We start from the raw sequence: 22,532 nt of genomic DNA on the forward strand, positions 1-22,532 counted from the left end.
ACAAAGTGGCCTGATTTCTTCAATATTTAATGTATTCTCATTCGCGCCCTGTCCTCAGACTCGGACAGTTCTTCTCACACAAGGGAGGACACGGTGGGGAAATTTGCAGCAGGCTCAGTTTCCCAGAAAGCGATGACACCCAGTTAACATTTGGTAATCACGGATATCATTTTCCTTGTATAATCATACTACACACCTTTCAGCCAAATATAGCTTCCACATCGAAGGGACGACTCGCCCAATCAGAACGGGTGCAGTCGTGAGCCTCTCACTGCATGCACAGCAAATGTAATAAAAAAAAAATCTATAGTTTGACCTTTTGAAATCCTCACTTCAACGTCACTGAGTGGATTGTTTCTAAACTAAAATATAAGATACTGGTCCTGATGCAGTGTTGGCCCCATGAGGAAGTAACTGTTCATCTCCACTGGCATTAATCACTAGATTGCAGTTGTTGTTCTCACAAGGAATGATCAATATATATATATATATATATATATATATATATATATATATGTATATGTTATAGTCAGATGCAGTATTATGCTTGAATAAAAGGACTACAGAGAACATCAAAAGCCTTTATGCTGCCCTCTGGCGGTTGTATTTGCAACAGACTTTATTTTTTCGGTAATACAAAATAGTTCCTATATTTGTATTAGTTTTGAACAGTGGGATTGTTTTTAAGGAACACACAAGGAACTTTTCTTCATAAGAAGAAGAGTTGTTATCACATTATTATTCACATATTTTCCCCTCACGTCCCTCCACTTATTTCTCAAAAGACAGAAAATATATAAAAAGGAAACGCATCACTTGATAACTGATACTTACTTAAACACTCAAGTGCCAAAAATGGTAAAAACAGCTAATCTAGAAAGATTATAATCTGAAGGTTTTACCGTACAGCAAACAGGACTGTTCATTCCAAAGTACAACAAACAAGAACGGAGACAGGACATTTAAATACTCGATTTTTAACTCTCTCTATCTCTCTCTCTCTCTCTCTCTCTCTCTCTCTCTCTCTCTCTATATATATATATATATATATATATTTTAATATATATATATATATATTTTAATATATATATTTTGATATTTTATATTAATGTTTTTAATATATATATAATTATTATTTTTAAATTGTATTAAATAGTGTATATATATATATATATTAATTCATAAAATAATTCATAAAATAATAAACGCATGACTCGAGATATATGAAATGAAGTCTACGTGAACTCTTTGGTCCACGCTAATAACTGATGCGTGCTTCCACCATATAACACAATTAATAATACATTTAGTAAACTATTTCTAAAGCAGATCGTGCAGGCGGCTCAGTTGAATAAAACACTCTTGTGCTGAGAGGGGTTCGAACCCGCGGGTTGCCGCAGGAACGGGATGTTCCGGTCCGTTAAACTTCCCGGTTACCGGTCCCGGTCCCGCTGCTGAAGTGTCAAAGGTCTGATCTGATCCCGTATACCTGCAGCGACTCCTCGGGTTTCACTGCAGGACATCACCACCGCGTCAGCAACAGCTGTCCACCGGCTACAAGGGGGAGAATCACGTCCCCGGTGCGAGGCTTCACGGAAGACTTGATTATTAATATATATATATATATTTTTTTTTTTTACAAGTTTCTTGGATTCTTTGGGAATATTTGCTTTCTCGTGCAAGGTAACCGGTCACCTGCTTGTTTCCCGTGAGCCAGAGGACTCCTGCACGGAGCTCAGCATATAAACGTGTCCTGACCGGCTGCAGGTTGAAGGGTTCTGCTTCGACTTGATGGTTATTTATGGTCCTATTTTAGGTCTTCATATCTTTATGCCATATGGCATCTTCCTGATTTTTAAGGTTGGAGTTGGGCTCTCTTGGTTTAATCTTTCCTCTTTATTTTGACTGTGGTGACACTGTGCACGGTTTTCTATCCAGTAACTGAGAACCACGCTGGTAGCTGTAAATACAGAATACATAACTCATACAGAAAGAGAAGCATGGCATCTTTAACTTTTCTTCTTGCTATCTGAAAATAATCAGTTGCACCGGCGAAGACATCAAATGCAAAGTAGTGTTTTAATATGAGTGTTTGTTGTTCTAATAATAAACACAGGCCTTGTAATTGAGCTTAGGTCACCTTTTCGAAGTGGTAGATTTATGACTTCTGTTTTTTTAAGCGTGTGTGTGTTTGCATGGTGCAGGTGCACGCGCAGTGCCGACCTGGTGTTTTACTATTTATTATCCTACAGTAGACGCTGTACAGTACGAGAGGGACCTCATGAGCATCCAGACAGTCACCTGCCAGGTGAACGTCTCCCTGCAGGCATGCATTGCTGTAATGTCCACTTTGCAACCTTCTCGATGCCCACTTTGCCTCCTCCCACAGGGGGGACAACGTGTTATATTTAGCTCATGTCCTCCTGGCAGATGGGCAAGATACTGTGATGCTGTGGATGCTCATACCCCACCGCCACCCTGCCGCTAATCCATGCAGCCCCAAAATCCGAGGTGTGTGACAGAGACCGCCCGGCTGCGTGCATGCAGAGCAGATCTTTGGACGCGTTGGTGGGAGACGTGGAGACGTAGCGTTCATATTAGATCCTGCATATGTATATATATGTGTGTAACAGGACGGGCTCCAGCAGCAGTGAATGGGAACCCATCAGGTGGTGTTTTTAAAGTCTTAAGAGTGAGTTTGTTTTTTTGCACAGTGCATCATTTGTCTCGTTTTTTTCTTATTTAATTTTTGTTGCATTCTCCACTGATGACGTCACTCGTTTCATCAACCACGCGGTAGATGGTAAAAAAAAAATACTTATCTGTGTAGCTTTCAACATGCATCTGCTGTCGTCGTCGTGTGTGTGTGTGTGCGTGTGTGTGTGTGTGTGTGTGTGTGTGTGTGTGTGTGTGTGTCTCGCATCACATGTTCTTGGATGCAGAAGGTGTCGGTTTTGAGTTTCTTTCACCAACTGAGCCCCATGTGACTGCTTGGCCAGGCCTCTGTATTTTCCACAGTATTCAAAAGGTGAAAGAATAAGGTTAAAGATCAGTAAAACCTTTTACTTGTGCAACATTTATATTCATAGAATTTGACTGCTTCTCTTATGTGAACAATGTGTGACAGAAAAACCTTATTTTTCTTGTGTTAACCTTTAGTTCAAACATGAGCAGCTCCTTCATGGATCTCTTGTGTCTTGTCAGGACCTGACTTGGCATTACGAATATGATAATAGCTCCCGCTGGTCTCTCTGGATGGAAAGTTATCCATTTCATTTCCACACTCGGATTTCTTGAGTGCGAAGGCCAAATGGGTCAGTTTGATGCAGCAGATTCAAACTGACCCATTTTAGGAAGCTGCATCAGGCTATATATTGGAAAAAAACCCATTATTCTTATTGTTGTTTACATCCAATGTTTTCACGAGCACCTTAACGGCCACGTCCTCAGGCTCTCGTTAAGATGCTTGTGGTTAAACGTTTGCTCGCGGTCAGCTGCAACACATTATCTGGCTGAGTCCCCTAATAAAAGTCTTGATTTATGGATCAGTATATAGGCCTTTATGTGTCGGTTAGCCATCTGACCGCCCGACCGCAGATTACTTCACAGCTCCTCGGTATGCGGCGACAGAGGCATGCCGCGAACGACAGCTGCCGTCCTCTTCACGGCAACATAATGCATGTGGGAACATAATGCAGCCTTTAGCCTCACTGTGCACACAACCAATAAAAAACATCAAAGTGAGACGCAGAGGGCTCGACCCCGAGTGGATGCTGAGCATTTTTTTAGCCGCTCGAAGCTCGTGGCAACACACAAATCGACTCGTTGTTTTAAAAAAAATATTGTGGCTCCCTATGGAGTCTGGAATACGAGGTTAACTGGTGGGTGTTGAAGCGAGCTGGGAGAGAGCGGAGCACGGCGCTGCGATCCGACCCCGTGGGAAACGGGAGCACGGCAAATGTCAAAAGGGACGGGTGGATAAAAAGCCCTTGTTTGCTCTCTGGATCCGTTGTTTACAACTGCCACGCATTCCCGGAGTGGTCGTCGCCGTGTAGTGACACGTTTGTCACGTTGACACAAGTCATTGAAATTGATTAAAACGCCAGGTTCCTTATTAGAATCTCAGCGTTGTTGTGATTCATGCATGTTTTCTATCTAAACCCGGTGAACTCGGCCTCTCCTCGGCCTCTCCTCGCCCTCTCCTCGCCCTCTCCTCGCCCTCTCCTCGCCCTGTCCTCGGCCTCTCCTCGGCCTCTCCTCGGCCTCTCCTCGGCCTCTCCTCGGCTGTGTGAACTCAAGCTTCCCTCGTGCAACGGGAGCCAAAAGCTAGTTCGGCTAGTTTCCGGAAGGTGAATATTGGCATGCGCATTCCGCGGGCCGGCTAGTGTGACGAAGAGGTGTCTACATTACATCGTCTATATCCCCTTTGACAGGAATGTCACAGGTCACATGGCCTTCACATGCATAGCTGATATGTATATTACTGTCGGGGAAAAGCTTCTGAAATCCAGGCATCCAATCCCTCTTCCTCAGTTTGCCACCTGTCCCCGGGGCGGCTCAACGAGCGCGGTCATGAAGTGAGTTAATTGTCTTCAGCTCGGCTCTTAAACGCGAGCGTCAGTAAACAAGTTCACACACTTGTACTGGCATTTTATGTTCCTATATACTTCTTCTAGCAAATATATATATATATATATATGTTTTTGTTTACATAAAAAAAACATATACCCTTCTAAACTACGACATATCGTTAAGATTAAATCAGTGGTTCCCAAAGAAACTGTGCCTGGTTGTGTGAGTGGACCCTGACGCGTTTTCAACAGCTTGACGACGGCGTTTGTCCCGCCTCCGGCGCCGATTGTCCAATCGTTAGCCACCCTGCGGCGCTCATTAGTCGATTATAACTCAAACTCGGTGGAGTGGGCGGACTCAAAGGTCTGGACCCGGGCGATACGTGATGCTCAAAGAGCTAATATGATCCTCTATTTCACAACAAAAATAAAATAAAATAGAAATCTGTGTTTCAGAACTTTGCCTTTTCTTAATTTCTCGCAGTTATTCACCTCACGACCCCTCAGATTTATCGGGTGACCCTTCTTCAGGGTCTCGACCCCTTAGGTTGAAAACCACGGGACAAAACTACTATATATAACTATATATAATGCTAAATATATGCTTATACATTGACACATCGGTATTAACAATTTAATTATGCTATCAGTTCCTTACCTTTTTGATACTTCCAGTATATTTGACTTATAATACCTCTACTCATCTTACTTTTGACGCAGGACTTTGACTTGTAACTATTTTCTGCACATTTTAAACCCGATATACAGAATATAGTTTGGCTGATACTGAATATCGCACTTAATAAATGCAGCAACCTCAACACGGCGCCCAAACATATTATTTACCTAACTGACGAGGCAACAACCTCCTGGAGGGAGGGGGGGGGGAGGGGGGGCTTTTTTTTTTTTTTTTTAGAGATTGGCAGGTATTCAATTGAGTTTCTTTTCTGATGGCTTCAGCAGTAACGGTGTGACGTAATGCAACCAGGAAATGTCCCCCCCCCCCCCCCTCCATTCTCAGGATGTGTATTTTAAGGTTGGCTCACGGTCGAGGGCCCGCGGCTCCCAGAGTGGGGGGTTTCTGAAACAGGATGGGGGGGGGGAGAGGGCTTAGTAAGGAGCTGCAGAGGTTGATATTGATATTGGTAATGAATCTAAAGGTTTTTTGTCTGTTTGTTGGTAGGATGAAGAAACTATACTGACCCCCCTGCTGTTGAAGGAGTGGGATGAAAGGTGGCTTGATGAGTCGTGGGGGGTCAAGATGGAATGACTGAAGTCGTTGCATTAAAGAGGGATTTAAAGGTGTCATGTGACCGATACGGGGTGCGGCGGCGGAAGCTTAGTGTGTTTGGGCCCCCCCCCCCCCCCCCCCCCCCCCACACACCGTCCTGTGTAAAAGGGAAGGTGGCGGATAGAAGAGGAGTCCGCTCCGGTAAGACGAGTTGGCTCGCCGTCCTGTTTATCAAGAGGGATGTGAGGCCGCAGAGCGAGAGGCTCAGCCAGGGAGGAATGAGCAGAGTCATCGGGCCTCTGTAACACGACGCGGCCTCCTGATTGCCCGGAGCAGCTGGGCGGCCACCGTATCTGCAGGAGCCCATGTGTGTGTGTGTGTGTGTGTGTGTGTGAATGCATCGTTTTCTGTGTGAGCGAGGTGGTTTGAGGAGGCTGGATTAACGTGTGCGAGCTCTCGTTGCCGTGTTGATGGCTTCTTCTAATGCCCGCGTCTGCTAACGCTTCTCTTTTTACGGCCTTCCTGGTGATTTAATGTCTCTATGTCTTTGCGTGTAGTTTCTGTACTTCACTTTCAGAACACGGAGACATATTTCATATTTAATGGATTTTTATTGCAAGTGCACGGTCACGTCTCAAGGCCACAGCGGATGCCTTGTAGATTGATTTTTTGCAGCACAACTGTGTATTCAAACACGTTTAAATCTTTTACTCGCTCAAGGCCCACTTATAGTTACGTGGGGTTTTTTGTCCTCCACATTTTTTTTAAAAATGCATATAAAAGCTAATTTGCAAATGACTCAACTTGCAAACTGCATGTTGACATTGTTGCTCTCTGGCAAAAATATATTTCCCCTTTTAATAAAAAGTGGTTGCAAAATGACATACTAGGAATCCACTATTACTCAATCTTTTGGCTACATCCATTTTAAAGAAAAACAGCAAACGTAAAAGGATAATCGACTCCTTTATTTTGCCATGCGATCAGCAGCATAACCTCAGCTGCCTCCTGGTTGCTAAACACATCAAAGGATGTAATGGGAACGCCACTTGGACCCGATACGGGAGCGTCTGCTAGGCTAATAAGTAATCTGATGTACCCGAGTAATGCCGTGGTGTCTTTAGAGCGGTGGGAAAAGGCCGAGCTCTCGTCCCCGAGCGCGTCTCGTCATTTTGTGGCACTTCAAAGTGCTCGTGTTGTGGTGAGAGGTCAAAGGTCAGAGACTTGATTAGCAGATCGTCAGAATATTGATTGGAGGGTTTTCAAAACGGTCATTTAAAATCCTTTCTCTTCTTCTCTCATTTCCTGTCATATGTCTTTATAAAAATCATATAATACCTTAAAGACAACAACATTTCTCTTCTTTACATCACTGTAAGTGTAATATTTGGGTTTTTGACTGTTGAAACAGGCAAAATAAGTCATTTTTTAGTTTTGGTGACATGCATTTGGGGGCGACCGTGGCGGGTCGTCCTTCAATCAGAAGATCTGACCAATACCACATGTATTAATGGGTATTAATGGTTAGTTAGTCCTGATAGGCAGGTGCCACCTTGCATGGTAGTCCCTCCCATCAGTGTATGAATGAGTGTAAATGGGTGAATGACATGTTACCATTCATTAGGAATTTGTTATTATTTTTAAAGGACCAGTGTGCAGCATTTAAGGGGATCTCTGGTCCTTTTTTAATTGATCAAAATATTATAATAATGGTAATTGTTGATGGGACCAAAATTGAAAGATTCTTACGTTATGACATGTTTTTTTTAAAGTAAAAAAAAAATCCAAATGTTTAAAGTTGCAGTGTAACAAGCATAAATTGGCACGCGTTGCTGGACTTTCTTGGAAAAAGGCCCCAAAGATATCGTAGGATACCCTCCGAACTGTTGTAAACATTTATATAAATATACGTATTCTCTCCATTCGCTCCTCGTCCTCCCCTCACAGCTCCTCCTAGGGAAACCCCGGTGCGGCGGTACCCCTTCGCGATGCGAAGATGGCGCCCCTGTTCCCTCCCCGAGGCACCGATGCGTTCCGCCGCTTCACCCAGGAATCGCTGGCGGAGATCGAGAGGCTCAAGGCGGAAAGCCAAAAGGCAGCAGGCGTAGAGGGCCACGTGGGGGAAGAGCCGGAGGCCCCGCACGCTGACCTGGAGGCGGGCAAGAGTCTGCCCATGATCTACGGAGACCCTCCAGCGGCGCTGCTCAACACGCCCCTGGAGGACCTGGACCCCTTCTACAAAGCACAGCACGTCAGTTTGAGCACATGGGTCTCACATGGCAATGAAAACACACACACACACACACACACACACTTAATGAGCTTGTCCCTGCGTCACCTTAAAATACAGGATATATTGCTTGACATGGATTAAAGCTGCATACATGTATACTATTTCACGCGGAGTACGTTACAGAATCTGTACCATCTTGCATTTATAATATTTCTGTATTTGTTGTTGTTTTTTTCCAGACATTCATTGTGGTCACTAAAGGAAACACAATCTTCAGGTTCAACGCTGAGCCGGCCTGCTACATTCTGAGCCCCTTTAGTTTGGTTCGACGAGGAGCCATCAAAATTCTCATACATTCATATCCTTTGAGCTTTTTAATTATTTAATGTGTTCAGGTTTGAACTGGACATAAAGTGGTGTTAAGCCACGAATAAAGTTGGGAAATGTTGAGAATATATATATATATATATATATATATATATATATATATATATATATATATACATATATATATATATATTTATGTATAAATATATATTTATATATAAATATACATATATATATATATTTATATATATTTTTATTTATATATACATTTATATAGATATATATATATATATATATATATATATATATAAATATACATATATATATATATATATATTTTTTTTTTATTTATATATACGAATATATGTATATATATGTATTTTTTTATATATATATATACTATTTTATATATATACATATAGCGTGTATATATATATGATATATATGCTGTATATATAGAGTTTTTTTTGTGTGTATATATATATATATATATATATATATATACGTGTGTGTGTGTATATCTACATATATATATATATACATGTGTGTGTGTGTGTGTGTGTGTGTGTATATATATACATACACATAAACAAAATGCCCATGTGTGTTTCCTTAATCCTGAATTAAATTATTTAGCCTGTTCATCATGATTACGATTCTAGCGAATTGTGTATTCATGACGATGAGCAACCCGCCAGCATGGAGTAAAACCGTGGAGTGAGTACTTCAATATTGTTATTTTTTGGGGGGTAATTCCTGTGTCACATTTAACACTTCCTTACACTAACTTGTGTTTCTGCCCACGTGCAGGTATGTCTTCACTGGTATCTACACCGTTGAGGCGACCATCAAAGTGTTGTCGAGAGGTTTCTGTTTTGGATCTTTTACATTCCTTCGAGATCCGTGGAATTGGCTGGATTTCATGGTGATCAGCATGGCGTACGTGCACTTTTAACGCTTGTTATCATAAAGTCTGTGATATAAACTCCAAATCTTGGCATTAAAACAAATATAGTAAGTGTGTAAATTGCTATTGAATATAAAACTTGATATCGTGTAGTTGTTTTTGTGCATTTTGAGCCGATTTAGGGGGTAATAATATGTTACAATATAATAATAATAATAATAATAATAATAATATGTTGAGCCTTATTTGGCTTCAATTCATTGTTTTGTGTCTTTCCACAGATACGTCACTGAGTTTGTTGACCTTGGCAACGTGTCAGCCCTCAGGACGTTTCGTGTACTTCGAGCCCTTAAAACAATTACTGTGATTCCTGGTAATTGTTTTTATATATTTATTTTATTGTATGTGTGTGACTCAGTGTTTTACTGATTATAAGTGTGTAATTACACATATATATATAATTATAAATATATATAATTATATATAATTGTGTATATATAATTATATATAATTATATATGTGTGTATATATATAATTATATATTAATATATATATATATAATTATATATAAATATATAATTGTGTATATATACATATATAATTATGTGTATATATAAATATATATATATATATATATATGTATATTTATATATACATATATATATATTTATAAATATATATTTATATATATAATTATATATATATAATATTATATATATATATATAATTATATATGTGTATATATATATATACGTAAACTTCATGTTTTCATTTAAATCCTCTGCCAATATGTTTTGTTTTGGGAGAACATTAATAGCTGTTATCGTTGTTTCGGACGTATCAATCGTGTGTTGTCAGGTTTGAAAACCATCGTGGCCGCTTTGATCCAGTCGGTGAAGAAAATGGTGGACGTCATGATTCTGACCGTCTTCGCCCTCGCCGTCTTCGCCCTCATCGGCCTTCAGCTCTTCATGGGAAATCTGCGGCAGAAATGCGTGCGATGGCCCCTCGAGACGAACGAATTTTTTAACGCCACCGCCACGTTCAACGCCACGGCGTCCTTCAACGGCACCGCGGGCTTCAACGACACGGCATATTCCAACGGCACCTTCGATTTCAATGGGTACATTGAAAACGCAGGTGTGTTTTAAAACATAACGCGTCTCTTTTCTTTTTTTTTTAAAGCTGATAATATCCTCAGTGGTTTTTATCTTCTCGTTTGCCGATAGATAATCACTATCATTTGGAAGGCAGCCTCGATGCTCTACTTTGTGGAAACAGCTCTGATGCTGGGTATGCATTCTGCACACTAACATCATTTCATCTGGTCCACGTGTGGTTTGGAGGCTCGGAGGTACATTGCAGACCCCTTTTTTATCTTTGTTGATAGGAGGTGCCCAGAAGGATACACATGCATGAAGGCTGGGAGGAACCCCAACTATGGCTACACCAGTTTTGACTCTTTTGGCTGGGCCTTCCTGGCCCTCTTCAGACTCATGACCCAGGACTACTGGGAGAACCTCTTCCAGCTGGTTGGCACTTCTTTCGTTTGTTGCAAACAGATTCATGACGTCTAACTTTGAACTTCAGCCGTGAAAATAAATGTGTCCTTAGTTCTCGTAGCTTCTTTTTTGCTCCCATCACAGATCCTGCGGGCGGCCGGTAAGACGTACATGATCTTCTTCGTGTTGGTCATCTTTCTGGGCTCCTTCTACCTCATCAACCTCATCCTGGCCGTGGTAGCCATGGCTTATGACGAACAGAATCAGGCAACTCAGCGAGAGGCCAAAGAGAAAGAGGAAGAGTTCCAGCGGCTGCTAGAGCAACTCAGGAACCAGGAAGAGGTAACCGTTACAAGCAATAAGCAGACGGCTCATCGTACGTTTACTTTAACAACATTAGGATGTACCAATCAGAGCAGACTGGGCTTTTTCTGGGCGGAGGTCTTAAAGGGACAGGCGCTAAAACGGATGGTGAATTCAGGTATATTCAGGCTGACAGTATGAGGAAAAATAATGTTTGTTTTCTTACCCAGAATATGAATAGGAAAATGAGCCTTATATGTCCCCTTTAATACTGATAATACCTATCAAATTGTTGGTAGTAGAACTCAAACAGACGTTAAAAGCCCTGTATTTATTCCTTTTTGTATACTTTTACTTACTGTTTACATCTCTGTTCATGTATTACTTCTCATATATACTTGTACTACTGAACGTTTCTGTTTTATTGAGTTTACTCATTTTGCACCTTACTCTTCTACGCCTATCTACCACATATTTCATTGATTATATTTTATCTCTAAATTCACTATTTTACGTCGTACATTTTCATTTTTTTGCTCGTGTGATTTTCGTTTTATACTTAAAGTATAGTTTACGTTTTTTTTTGGGGGGGGGGGGGGGGTGTTTTATCTCTCAGGAAATTGGTCTCGGGAGCCAAGCCACTCTAACCAGTAAGAAGTCGCTGAGTCATCGCACCACATCAGACTTTACAGACGATGACCGGAGCCTCGAACATGACGAAATCATGAAGGATTGTAACGGGAGAATCATTCCCCGTCTGTTAATCAGAGCGCCCACTATGATCCAGGTGAATCGCACCCTCACACCCCCTCATGGTCACAATTCATTGTTGTTTTACAAAAGAAAACAAACGCATTAACACATTTTACAGTCTGCTTCAGAATACGAACTCGGAGAGAAGTCGATCTGCTCCGTGCACAGCATGCTGCATCTGCACGAGCCGGGCCTGAAACGAAGGACTGCCAGTGCCCTGACGGTGCTCACGGTAGCTGCTATGGAAGGTACAGTGCCAACAAAAGGTATAGAAACCTACCTCTGATAACGCACCGACAGATTGTCGTACAGAATCCGTAAGACGTAAGGGTTTTATTTTCTCGCTTTGGTCCAAACTAAAAATAAGAAGTTAGAGCGGCAAGCTCCTGCAAGTGTCGAGTTCCTCCAGGGGAATGAAGACGAGATGCTTCAATGTGAGCTCTAATTGCTCAGATTATCATGCGGTTGTTCACATCGTACACTGTTTTTAAAAAATTTTTTTATCCGAAGCCAATACAGTAGCATTGTCTTGAGCTTGCCCCTAATCACATTGTGCGCTGGAGAAATCCCCGTCAACATTCAGTGTCGCGCCCTCGCGGTGTTAATCTTTGGCTATTTTAGCTCGTGTGTAACTTGGCCCAGACATCGGTGCTCTCTGTTGCATATATGATCTGCATTGTGCAGATCATTTAGAGATGATTTATTAAAGGAACAGCGTGTAGCATATATGGGGATCTATAAAAATATAACATTAATAAGTGTATAATCACCTGAAAATCAATTCAACCGTTTGGGTTTCGTTAGCTTAGAATAAGCCTTTTGTATCTACGGGTCCTCTTCAAAGAGTCGGCCATGTTTCTACGGTAGCCCTGAACGGACAAGCCAGAAAATGCTGGTCAGAAAACACGTAAACGAAAACACAGGAAAACCAAATCACACTGTACCTTTTTTCAAAGCTTTAAAAGGGACGGTAGACGACCTAATTGTTTTTCTTTGTCTAGAGTTGGAGGATGCTCAGAGGCCGTGCCCACCCGCCTGGTACAAGTTTGCCGACAGGTTCCTGAAGTGGGACTGCCACCCGCGATGGGTGTTTTTCAAAAAGTGGGTGCTCTTCGTGGTGATGGACCCCTTTGTCGACTTGGGCATCACCATCTGCATCGTGCTCAACACCCTCTTCATGGCCATGGAGCATTACCCCATGACCCCCGAGTTTGAACACTTGCTCTCCGTGGGGAATCTGGTGAATACGAGGCCTGCGTTGAAATTTTAATTCTATCGTGGAAATGTGCGTACGCCTCCAGACTTGATTTGAACGGGAACATTTCTGCCCCCTCTGCAGGTTTTCACTGGGATCTTCACGGCGGAGATGTTCTTCAAGCTGATCGCCATGGACCCCTACTACTACTTTCAAGTCGGCTGGAACATCTTCGACAGCATCATCGTCTCTCTCAGTCTGGTGGAGTTGGGGCTGGCGAACGTCCAGGGGCTGTCTGTCCTCAGGTCCTTCCGTCTGGTGAGAAACGACCAGTGGACGAATTCGTATATATCAATTTACCACGATGAAATAACTTCCTTTCATCGTTATCCACTGTCTTTTACTTGTGTTGGAGATAGCTCCGCGTCTTCAAACTGGCAAAGTCCTGGCCCACGCTCAACATGCTGATCAAGATCATCGGCAACTCGGTGGGCGCTTTGGGAAACCTGACTTTGGTGCTGGCCATCATCGTCTTCATCTTCGCAGTGGTCGGCATGCAGCTCTTTGGCAAGAACTACAAGGACTGCGTGTGCAAGATCTCGTTGGATTGCGAGCTGCCGCGCTGGCACATGTACGACTTCTTCCACTCGTTCCTCATCGTCTTCCGCATCCTGTGCGGGGAGTGGATCGAGACCATGTGGGACTGCATGGAGGTGGCCGGAGCCGGGATGTGCTTGGTCGTCTTCATGATGGTGATGGTCATTGGAAATCTGGTGGTGAGTGCAGCAAATTTACGACCGGGGTAAAAATAAACGTTGTTTCTTCTCTGGCGGCTGTGTTTATAGTCGTTGCTTACATCAGCACTCGGTGAATCTTAAGTAGACAGTCTTTTTCCCCGAGCTGCCGCTCACATGTGACTGTTACGACTGTGAAGCTGTAAAGCTGGCAAAGTATTTAGAAAATTCGTTCTGAATCTAACAGTTATCTTATCATAAAGCCAGGAGATTTTGTGGCCTGCATGTCTCAGCAGTCTATTGTTAACCTCTCGGCTGAGTGAGGGTTGCCAAGGACGGACGGACACAGCTGGGGGAGAAGATCGTATCCACCGAGGGGCATTGAGTGACACATAAATACACGAGAGAATACAACATACGGTACATCTGCATGTTTAAATGTGGCTTGAGGTTATGTTTTTGGTTCGTCAGCGGGATAATGGGGGTGTGAACCCGTTAAATGAAATACATTTGGAGCTGATTGTCTTGGTGGAGGTCTAGAAGAGCTGATTGTTCAAGAATTGCTTTGTGAAGAATCCCGACTGGAGCATGCTGACACACTTGTACCCTGACATCTTATCTTGGCCTCACAGAACACGGACGAAGGAGGGCTAACGCGGACGATCGCTGCCTCAGGCATCATTTCAGCACGGTATTTAATGACCGGAGCCAAGAAACATTTCCTGTTAAGGTTATTCATAGAAATGGATAGGAAATGGCTCCTCGCCAAGCTGACAAAAGTATTGCGACGGCCACGACCACGGCTTTCTTGTGATGCACACTATTTTGCACTGACATAAAGGCAAATAGTATATTAGATGAGAGGGGGAGGGGGTTCTATTTGAATCGAATGACTCGAGCCACTAAACAGTGGTTTTGACCTTGAGTATGTGCTAAGATCCGGCTCAAGGAAGCCGGCTGCCACCAGGGGAACAAACACAGACAGCTGAGCGAGCAGAGCTCAGGTGGCAGTGGGGGGGACCGGGTGTTAAGGAAAAGTCATTTGATAGCCGGATAAAGTGCAATTGATGAAGAGGTAATCATTTTGGGCCGTCAATGCCACAGCACACAGAGTGGATTTCACTTTGATGATCATATTGTGCTCATTAGTGTCGAGTTTTGGGCCTAAGAAAAAAAGAAAACCACTAAATATTTGATATTATTTTTTTAATATTGAATATTTTGTTCAGATTTAACAAACAAGATATTGGTATTGATATTTAAAAAAATGTTGTACCTTTAGCCAGGCTAGTTGTTTCCCCCTGCTTCTAGACTTTATGCTAAGCTATGCTAAGCTATCTGTCTACTCCAATTCTCGACAATAAAGCGGTTATTATTTCCCAAAATATCAAACTTATCTTTAAGATAAATATCTCTCACATCATCAGGTTGCATAAAGAGAACTGAATGTATCGTGCATTTCTCTCTTTATATTAGTTTTCACTCCTCCACCGCCCTGCAGCTCCTCCTCTTCACTGATCCACAGCTCCCACTCTGGAATGAGGCAGACCGGCCGGCCGTGTAACCGTGATCTCCCGCTAAACCTGAACAGGAACCGAGAAAACGACCAACGGGTTTTAGACTCTAAATATAGCCGCTGCGTCTGCAACAGGAGGCCCGACGGCATAATATTCATCGATGTGCCGCCACAGGAACAATTTGATATGCGATGCGTATTTGAGACTTTTGTTTTTCAGCAATGTCGGCGATTATTAAAAGAATCTTAATTTCACATGCGTGAAATTTAACCGTTTAAATCCAGTGCATTAATAATTTTTGCTATTTTGACATGCAGACTTCTTGCAGTAAATGTTTTTTTCAAATGAAATTGTGGTGATTTCACATTTTCAGTGTAAACTTCACCCTCAGGTGTTGAACCTCTTCCTGGCTTTGCTGCTGAGCTCGTTCAGCGGAGACAACCTCTCCGCGGGCGACGAAGACGGGGAGATGAACAACCTCCAGATCTCCGTCTGCAGGTTGACGCGAGGCATCGACTGGTTGAAGGCGTTCGCCGCTCGCACCGTCCTGCGGATTCTGCGGAAGGAGCCCGAGGAGCCCGGCGGGGGCCCGGGGGACGCCGAGAACCCCAAAGTGGAGGAAATTGAAATGAACCACATGGACGCCGGTCAGAGTCTCAAATCGGCGGACGGGATAGGCGATCGTTTAGTCCAAGGCCGGCCTTCTGGATTCATTGTGGACGGAGAGTTCGGCCTCAATGTGCCGATCGCTCAGGTCGAGTCAGACTTTGAAAACCTGGGCGAGGATGACGAGGAGGATGATGATGACTCAGAGATATCAGATGAGAAAAATAACGAGGTATGGTCATGTTGGAAGTTATGTGATTAAAAAAAAACATTAGAATTGATTTAAAGGTGAACTTTGACCTACAAATCGATGGCGATTGGACGTCACATGCTTGAATTTGTCCGTCATTCAGGCTTAAAAAACAGGACCGGACAACTTAAACCTTTATCATTCTAATTGGCCCATACTTTAACGAATTAAATAAAAATAGTGACGGTGATAATTGTCCCGATCTAACCGGTCAGGAAAAAAAAAGCATCTGTAGATGTACACACCGTCCACAGAATAATGATAAATAATAGGACTTAAATAATAGGTGTTGTACAGAGCCTTTTACAGTTGTATTAACTGTATATTATCTATTCACATGCAAACATATTTTGGTGAAAGAATGGAGGTCTTACTGCTTATGAATGCTTTCTCTTTATTTCATTCTTTATTCCTGTGCCATTTCAGGAAAACTTAGAAGATGAAATTCGCATGCTGGGAAATGTTCAAGTCAACTCTGCAGACCGACAAACCCCCCCAAAAAATCAGGTCATTACTGTACACGTGGTTCTGGTGGTTCTGCTCATTATAATTGTGGGAAGGGGGCGTGGGGGGGGGGGGGATTAAAAATGTATATTTTGCATGGCGGCTTTGTAACTGAGCTTCAATTGTAATTCTTGACTAGCTGATGGGTGCTTTGAATGATGGGGATTCTTCAGTGTGTAGCACGGTGGACTATCAGCCACCTGAGCCTGAACCAGAAGAGGTGGAGGAGGAAGAGCCGGAGCCCGTGGAGCCGGAGGCCTGCTTCACCGACGGTACGAGCCAACCCGCGGGATATTAAAAAGGACCCTCTCGCAGACGGTGAACTCTTTTTTCTTTTCTTTTACTCTCCTCCCTGCAGAGTGTGTGAGGCGCTGGCCATGTCTGACGGTGGACATCACCCAAGGCAAAGGCAAGAAATGGTGGAACCTCCGTCGGGCTTGCTTCACGATCGTGGAGCACGACTGGTTTGAAACCTTCATCGTCTTTATGATCCTTCTCAGCAGCGGCGCTCTGGTGAGTACCGACGTTTTAAAAAAAGAAAATTGAAGGCGTTTAGATGCTGTAGGACGTGCGTCTGAGTGTCTCGCGTCTTTTCCTTTTGGCAGGCGTTTGAAGATATATACTTAGAAAGACGCCGCACCATCAAGATCATTCTGGAGTATGCGGACAAAGTTTTCACCTACGTCTTCATCATCGAGATGCTCCTCAAATGGGTGGCGTACGGCTTCAAGACCTACTTCACCAACGCCTGGTGCTGGTTGGACTTTTTCATTGTAGATGTGAGTTTTGGCTTCCTAACTTTTCAACAGAACATGCAGGACAGACATGTTTGGTGTCACATCATTTCCCCGTGGTAACGCGTGAATAGGAAATGTTTTGATTCTGCCACAGATTTCCCTGATTAGTTTAGCCGCCAACTGGATGGGGTACTCCGACCTGGGGCCCATCAAGTCCCTCAGGACTCTCAGGGCCCTCAGGCCTCTTCGGGCGCTGTCGAGATTTGAAGGGATGAGGGTACGTTTCTTTTTTCTCACTCCTGTGCAACCCACGTTTGAGCAACGTGCACGGCTAACCAGCGGTGGGAAGTAACCAAGTACTTTACTTAAGTTTGGTTATGGCTTTTGAGGAAGAGATATTGCTGCTGAGTTTTTCAAATATGTTTGTTGTTCACATTTTGGCGCTTATTGCCGTACAGGCCGATGATATTGGAGAGAAGGCAGACACCGCTACGGTCAATATCTCCAAAACTAGGCGACTAGATTGATCTGATCAATTATTGATTGATTTTTATTTTGCAGTGTGTCCCTTTTAACAGTTCCACTCGAGAGACATTCCCCCTCCAACACATGGTTTCCGTTTCACTGTTCAAATGATCCAACGATTCACTAAAAATCCCAAATTTGAGTGTATCAGAAAGTTTTTGCTCTTCTCCTCTCCCATCTATCATCACATGACCCCTCGGATTTATCTGGTGACCCTTTGGATGAAAGTAGTTCAAACTAGCTCCACCTCAGGCAGCTAAGAAAGTTAAATGATGCTGGATTAACCAAATTAATCTAATATTTAAAATACAATACATTCTCTGTCAGCTGCAGAACGAATACTGCATTCTACATTTATACTTTTACTTAAATATAATTTATAATGCAGGTCCTTTACTTGTATTTTTGCATCGTTATACTGGTACTTTTACTTTAAGTAAAGAACACTTCTTCCACCACTGCAGCTAACGTTGATCTAGATGATGCAAAAGCTGTGATGTTTTTAATGCATTATCACACTAACCGGACTGGCTTTCCTTTACAATGTGTGTTGATTGCATGCTCACATCGTGGCTGCTGTACCAGAGCGGACTGAGGTAAGAGTACAGGTCGGACTTGATGTCCGTGGCAAGCTTGTTAAACCCGCGGGGAAACATTTCCATACATTTCTTCATATTCCCCTTAATTCTAACAAAGTCCTCTCCTTCCGAACAGGTGGTGGTGAATGCTCTGGTCGGAGCGATCCCCTCCATCTTCAACGTGCTGCTGGTGTGTCTGATCTTCTGGCTCATCTTCAGCATCATGGGAGTCAACCTGTTTGCCGGGAAGTTCTACCGCTGCATCAACACCACCACGGAGGAGCTTTTCCCCATGACGGAGGTCAACAACATAAGCGACTGCATGGCCATCAAAGAGGCCACGCAGGAGGCCCGCTGGGTCAACGTCAAGGTCAACTACGACAACGTGGGACAAGGTTACCTGTCGCTGCTTCAAGTGGTGAGGAGCGTCGTTTCTGTCGTTTAAACGCTTGGAAATAAAAGCTGGGTTTTGAAACGATGTTCTGTATTTTCAGTCAACTTTTAAAGGCTGGATGGAGATCATGTACGCTGCCGTCGACTCCAGAGAGGTAGTTATTAATTACAGTTATGTCTTGATTGTATTGTAAAAAATAATAATAATAAATAATAGTAATAATTGCAAAAATAAGTTGGACATTTTGTGGCTGTATAAATTAAAGTTAATAGCAATGAAATTATTAAAATAATATTTATTATTCTTCATAACTGTTTGTCGAGGTCAGGATGGATACTCTTCTTTTTTTTTTTTTATTGGTTATATGAATATAAATAATGTAAATGAAATCAAGAAATCCAAGTCTAGAGTTCAAAGATTCCACCCTTCCCTTTCTCACACCCCTCGTGCACTTTAAGATAATTCAATATATATGTAATAATATATATGTGACAGATGGTGATGGTGAAGTGATACCCGTCTTTGGATCAACAAGTACCCTCTTGACTAGTATCATATCCCCGTATAACCTTTTATCCTTATTCCATCTTTCTTATCTAATAATTCAGTAACAGGCAAAGGACAGATTCTTCTTCTCTAAAGGTTTCGTTCCTCTTTTAGGTCGGGGAGCAGCCATCTTACGAGATCAACCTCTACATGTACATTTACTTCGTCATCTTCATCATCTTCGGCTCTTTCTTCACGCTCAACCTCTTCATCGGTGTCATCATTGACAACTTCAACCAACAAAAGAAAAAGATGAGTTTTTACACTTTTTCTTTAACGTTCTGCACAAAATGCGATTGTTGTTTTTCCCCATTATTATGTATATAGCTGTAATTGTTACACCCTGGTCCATTGTTTTCCTGTTTACAGCTTTTCAATCATTGTTTTCTGTTTTTATTTTGGTACTCAAACCTCCGTCTCTCGTTCAAATACTTTACTTCCTGTGCGACAAAGTGATTACCAAGCAGTCAGTCAATGGCAGTATAAACCAGGCAATACAAATATATATTGAGAAAGTGTGAGACACTGCAACCACGAGAGGTACTTGAGCATGTCGCCATGAAAGAGCACCCCAAATATTATGTAGTTTGGGTGCAGTAGTATGCGAGATTATCTGCGGACAGACACAGGACAAAGCTGCAAGAAAACACAACGTCAATCTTTTGGTCATTAATTAACAATCTGTTTGTTTTATGTTGTGTCTGCACGGAGATAAAGACCTCTTCATGACGGAGGAACAAAAAAAGTACTACGAGGCCATGAAGAAACTCGGCTCCAAGAAGCCACAGAAGCCGATTCCACGTCCAACAGTTCGTCATTCGTTTATATTAACATGCGTTGTTTTGTTTGGGCAAGACTATTCATTTGATGTTGAGCCAAAGTAATGACGCCTCAGCTTCGGCATGTGTGGCACGGCGATGTCACCGGCGACCCCTGCGGTGACCTTGTCTGCCAAATGACCCTCTTGGTTTCTGACCCTTCTTCCCCTTCTGGCCCTCCAGAACCTGATCCAGGGATGGGTGTTTGACTTCATCAGTCAGCAGTTCTTCGACATCTTCATCATGGTGCTCATCTGCCTCAACATGGTGACCATGATGGTGGAGACGGACAACCAGAGCGCGGAGAAGGACGATTTCCTCTTCAAAGTGAACGTCGCTTTCATCGCCGTCTTCACCGGCGAGTGCATGCTGAAGCTCTTCGCCCTGCGGCAATACTTCTTCACCAACGGGTGGAACGTCTTTGACTTTGTCGTGGTCATCTTGTCCATAGCTGGTGGGTACATTTACATTACCTAGAGTTCAAACGGATAAAAGGTGTTTGTATATTGTCTCCTTTTCAATTTCAGGTACGATGCTCTCGGACATAATCGAGAAGTACTTTGTGTCACCGACTCTGTTCAGAGTGATCCGACTGGCCAGAATAGGCCGGATCCTGCGTCTCATTAAAGGAGCGAAGGGCATTCGGACGCTTCTCTTCGCGCTGATGATGTCGCTTCCTGCTCTCTTCAACATTGGCCTCCTGCTCTTCCTCATTATGTTCATCTTCTCCATATTCGGCATGTCGAACTTCGCCTACGTCAAGAAGGAGGCCGGAATCGACGACATGTTCAACTTCGAGACGTTCGGCGGCAGCATCGTCTGCTTGTTCGAGATCACGACGTCGGCGGGCTGGGACGGGCTCCTGCTCCCGATGCTGAACAAGGAGTTCCCGGACTGCGATCCGGACGTCGAGAACCCGGGCACGGACGTGAGGGGCAACTGCGGCAACCCGCTCATGAGCATGGCATTCTTCTGCAGCTACATCATCGTCTCCTTCTTGGTGGTGGTCAACATGTACATCGCCATCATCTTGGAGAACTTCAACGTGGCGCAGGAGGAGAGCGGCGACGCGCTCTGCGAGGAGGACTTTGTGATGTTCAACGAGACGTGGGAGAAGTTCGACGTCGACGGGACTCAGTTCATCGAGTACGTCCGGCTCTCGGACTTCTGCGACACCTTGCAGCAGCCGTTGAGGGTAGCGAAGCCCAACCGGCTGAGTTTGATTAAAATGGATCTGCCGCTGGTCATCGGGGACAGGATCCACTGCCTGGACGTCTTGATGGCCGTCACGGAGATGGTCTTGGGAGACACGGTGGAGATGGCGGCGATGCGCGAGAGCATTCAGGCCAAGTTCATCCTGAGCAACCCCACCTCGAACTCCTTTGCGCCGATCACCACGACGGTGCGCCACAAAGAAGAGCAGGCGGCCGCCGCCGTCGTTCAGAGGGCTTACCGCAAGCACCTGCTGAAGCGCTGCGTGCGCCACGCCGCCTTCGTGCACCGGCGTAAAACGGCGGCGGGCGGGACGGAGGAAGGCGAGGGTCCGCCGGAGAAGGAGGGCATGCTCGCGCGGAGGATGGGGGTGCTCTACGGGAGCAACGCGGACCTCGCCGAGGAGATGGAGCAGGCGGATGTAGAAACTCTAGTGAGCCGACGGACGCCGAATCCCGAGACGCCGAATCCCGAGACACCGTCACGTGACACGGGGGTCCAATGTGACCCGGGGGTCCAATGTGACCCGGAACCCCCCGAGGCAAATATCATGGTCGTGCCTGTAGAGATCACGAGTGAGGTGTTGTTACATGCGGCCCCCGACCCACAACTCTTCCCCCGACGTGCAACCCTGAGGGAGACGATCGTATAACAAACAGCAAAAGACAGATGATGTTGTTTTCGGCCACATTAGATGAAGAGCTTACACAGTGCTCATGAAATCTGACAATTAAACTGAACATGTAAGTCATGTTTTTTTTATTATGTGATATTTAAGTGTCTTTTTGGGGGGGGGGGGGGTTCTCTGATAATAATAGGAATAGAACCACTAAAAAACTATGAATAAACTACTTCACATGTGAAATGAGAATTAATCTGGCTGTTCTCAGCATGTAACTGTAAATTGGCTTTCAGAGAATTGCTTCACTGACAGCTAATTAAATACTAGTATTTGTTGTGAAACATCAAAGTGAACTTTGAATCTGATATGATAGCTTTCTAGTGAAAAATCCATTTAAAGCACCCTGTATGTCTGAAAATAACATATATTTCAGTATTTTTTCTATGAACAGTCAATAATGGTGGTTG

At 43.6% G+C, this 22,532-nt stretch overlaps 1 protein-coding gene across 1 annotated transcript; it reads left to right on the forward strand.

The window, feature by feature from the left end:
• The first annotated feature begins 7,777 nt into the window (after positions 1-7,777).
• On the forward strand, positions 7,778-22,095 carry scn4aa (sodium channel, voltage-gated, type IV, alpha, a). The gene is made up of 26 exons (XM_034558222.1): positions 7,778-8,053; positions 8,275-8,393; positions 8,990-9,079; positions 9,173-9,301; positions 9,551-9,642; positions 10,128-10,409; positions 10,499-10,562; positions 10,660-10,801; positions 10,916-11,113; positions 11,691-11,861; positions 11,946-12,075; positions 12,829-13,067; positions 13,167-13,340; positions 13,442-13,798; positions 15,665-16,111; positions 16,556-16,597; positions 16,773-16,905; positions 16,992-17,146; positions 17,239-17,412; positions 17,525-17,647; positions 18,610-18,891; positions 18,968-19,021; positions 19,528-19,667; positions 20,120-20,222; positions 20,415-20,685; positions 20,759-22,095. The coding sequence occupies exons 1-26, from the start codon at positions 7,799-7,801 to the stop codon at positions 22,093-22,095; spliced, it is 5,703 nt and encodes a 1,900-aa protein (XP_034414113.1). The 5' UTR covers positions 7,778-7,798.
• The last annotated feature ends 437 nt before the right edge of the window (positions 22,096-22,532 follow it).

This window comes from Cyclopterus lumpus, chromosome 19, assembly GCF_009769545.1.
Source record: "Cyclopterus lumpus isolate fCycLum1 chromosome 19, fCycLum1.pri, whole genome shotgun sequence".
NCBI lineage: Eukaryota > Metazoa > Chordata > Actinopteri > Perciformes > Cyclopteridae > Cyclopterus > Cyclopterus lumpus.

Excerpts from the sequence above, each read along its gene's own strand:
- scn4aa (XM_034558222.1), top strand. The coding sequence starts at position 7,799 with ATGGCGCCCCTGTTCCCTCCCCGAGGCACCGATGCGTTCCGCCGCTTC. Across the intron at positions 9,302-9,550 it reads TTCATGGTGATCAGCATGGC|ATACGTCACTGAGTTTGTTG; the intron begins GTACGTGCACTT and ends GTCTTTCCACAG. Across the intron at positions 13,068-13,166 it reads TGCTCTCCGTGGGGAATCTG|GTTTTCACTGGGATCTTCAC; the intron begins GTGAATACGAGG and ends CCCCCTCTGCAG.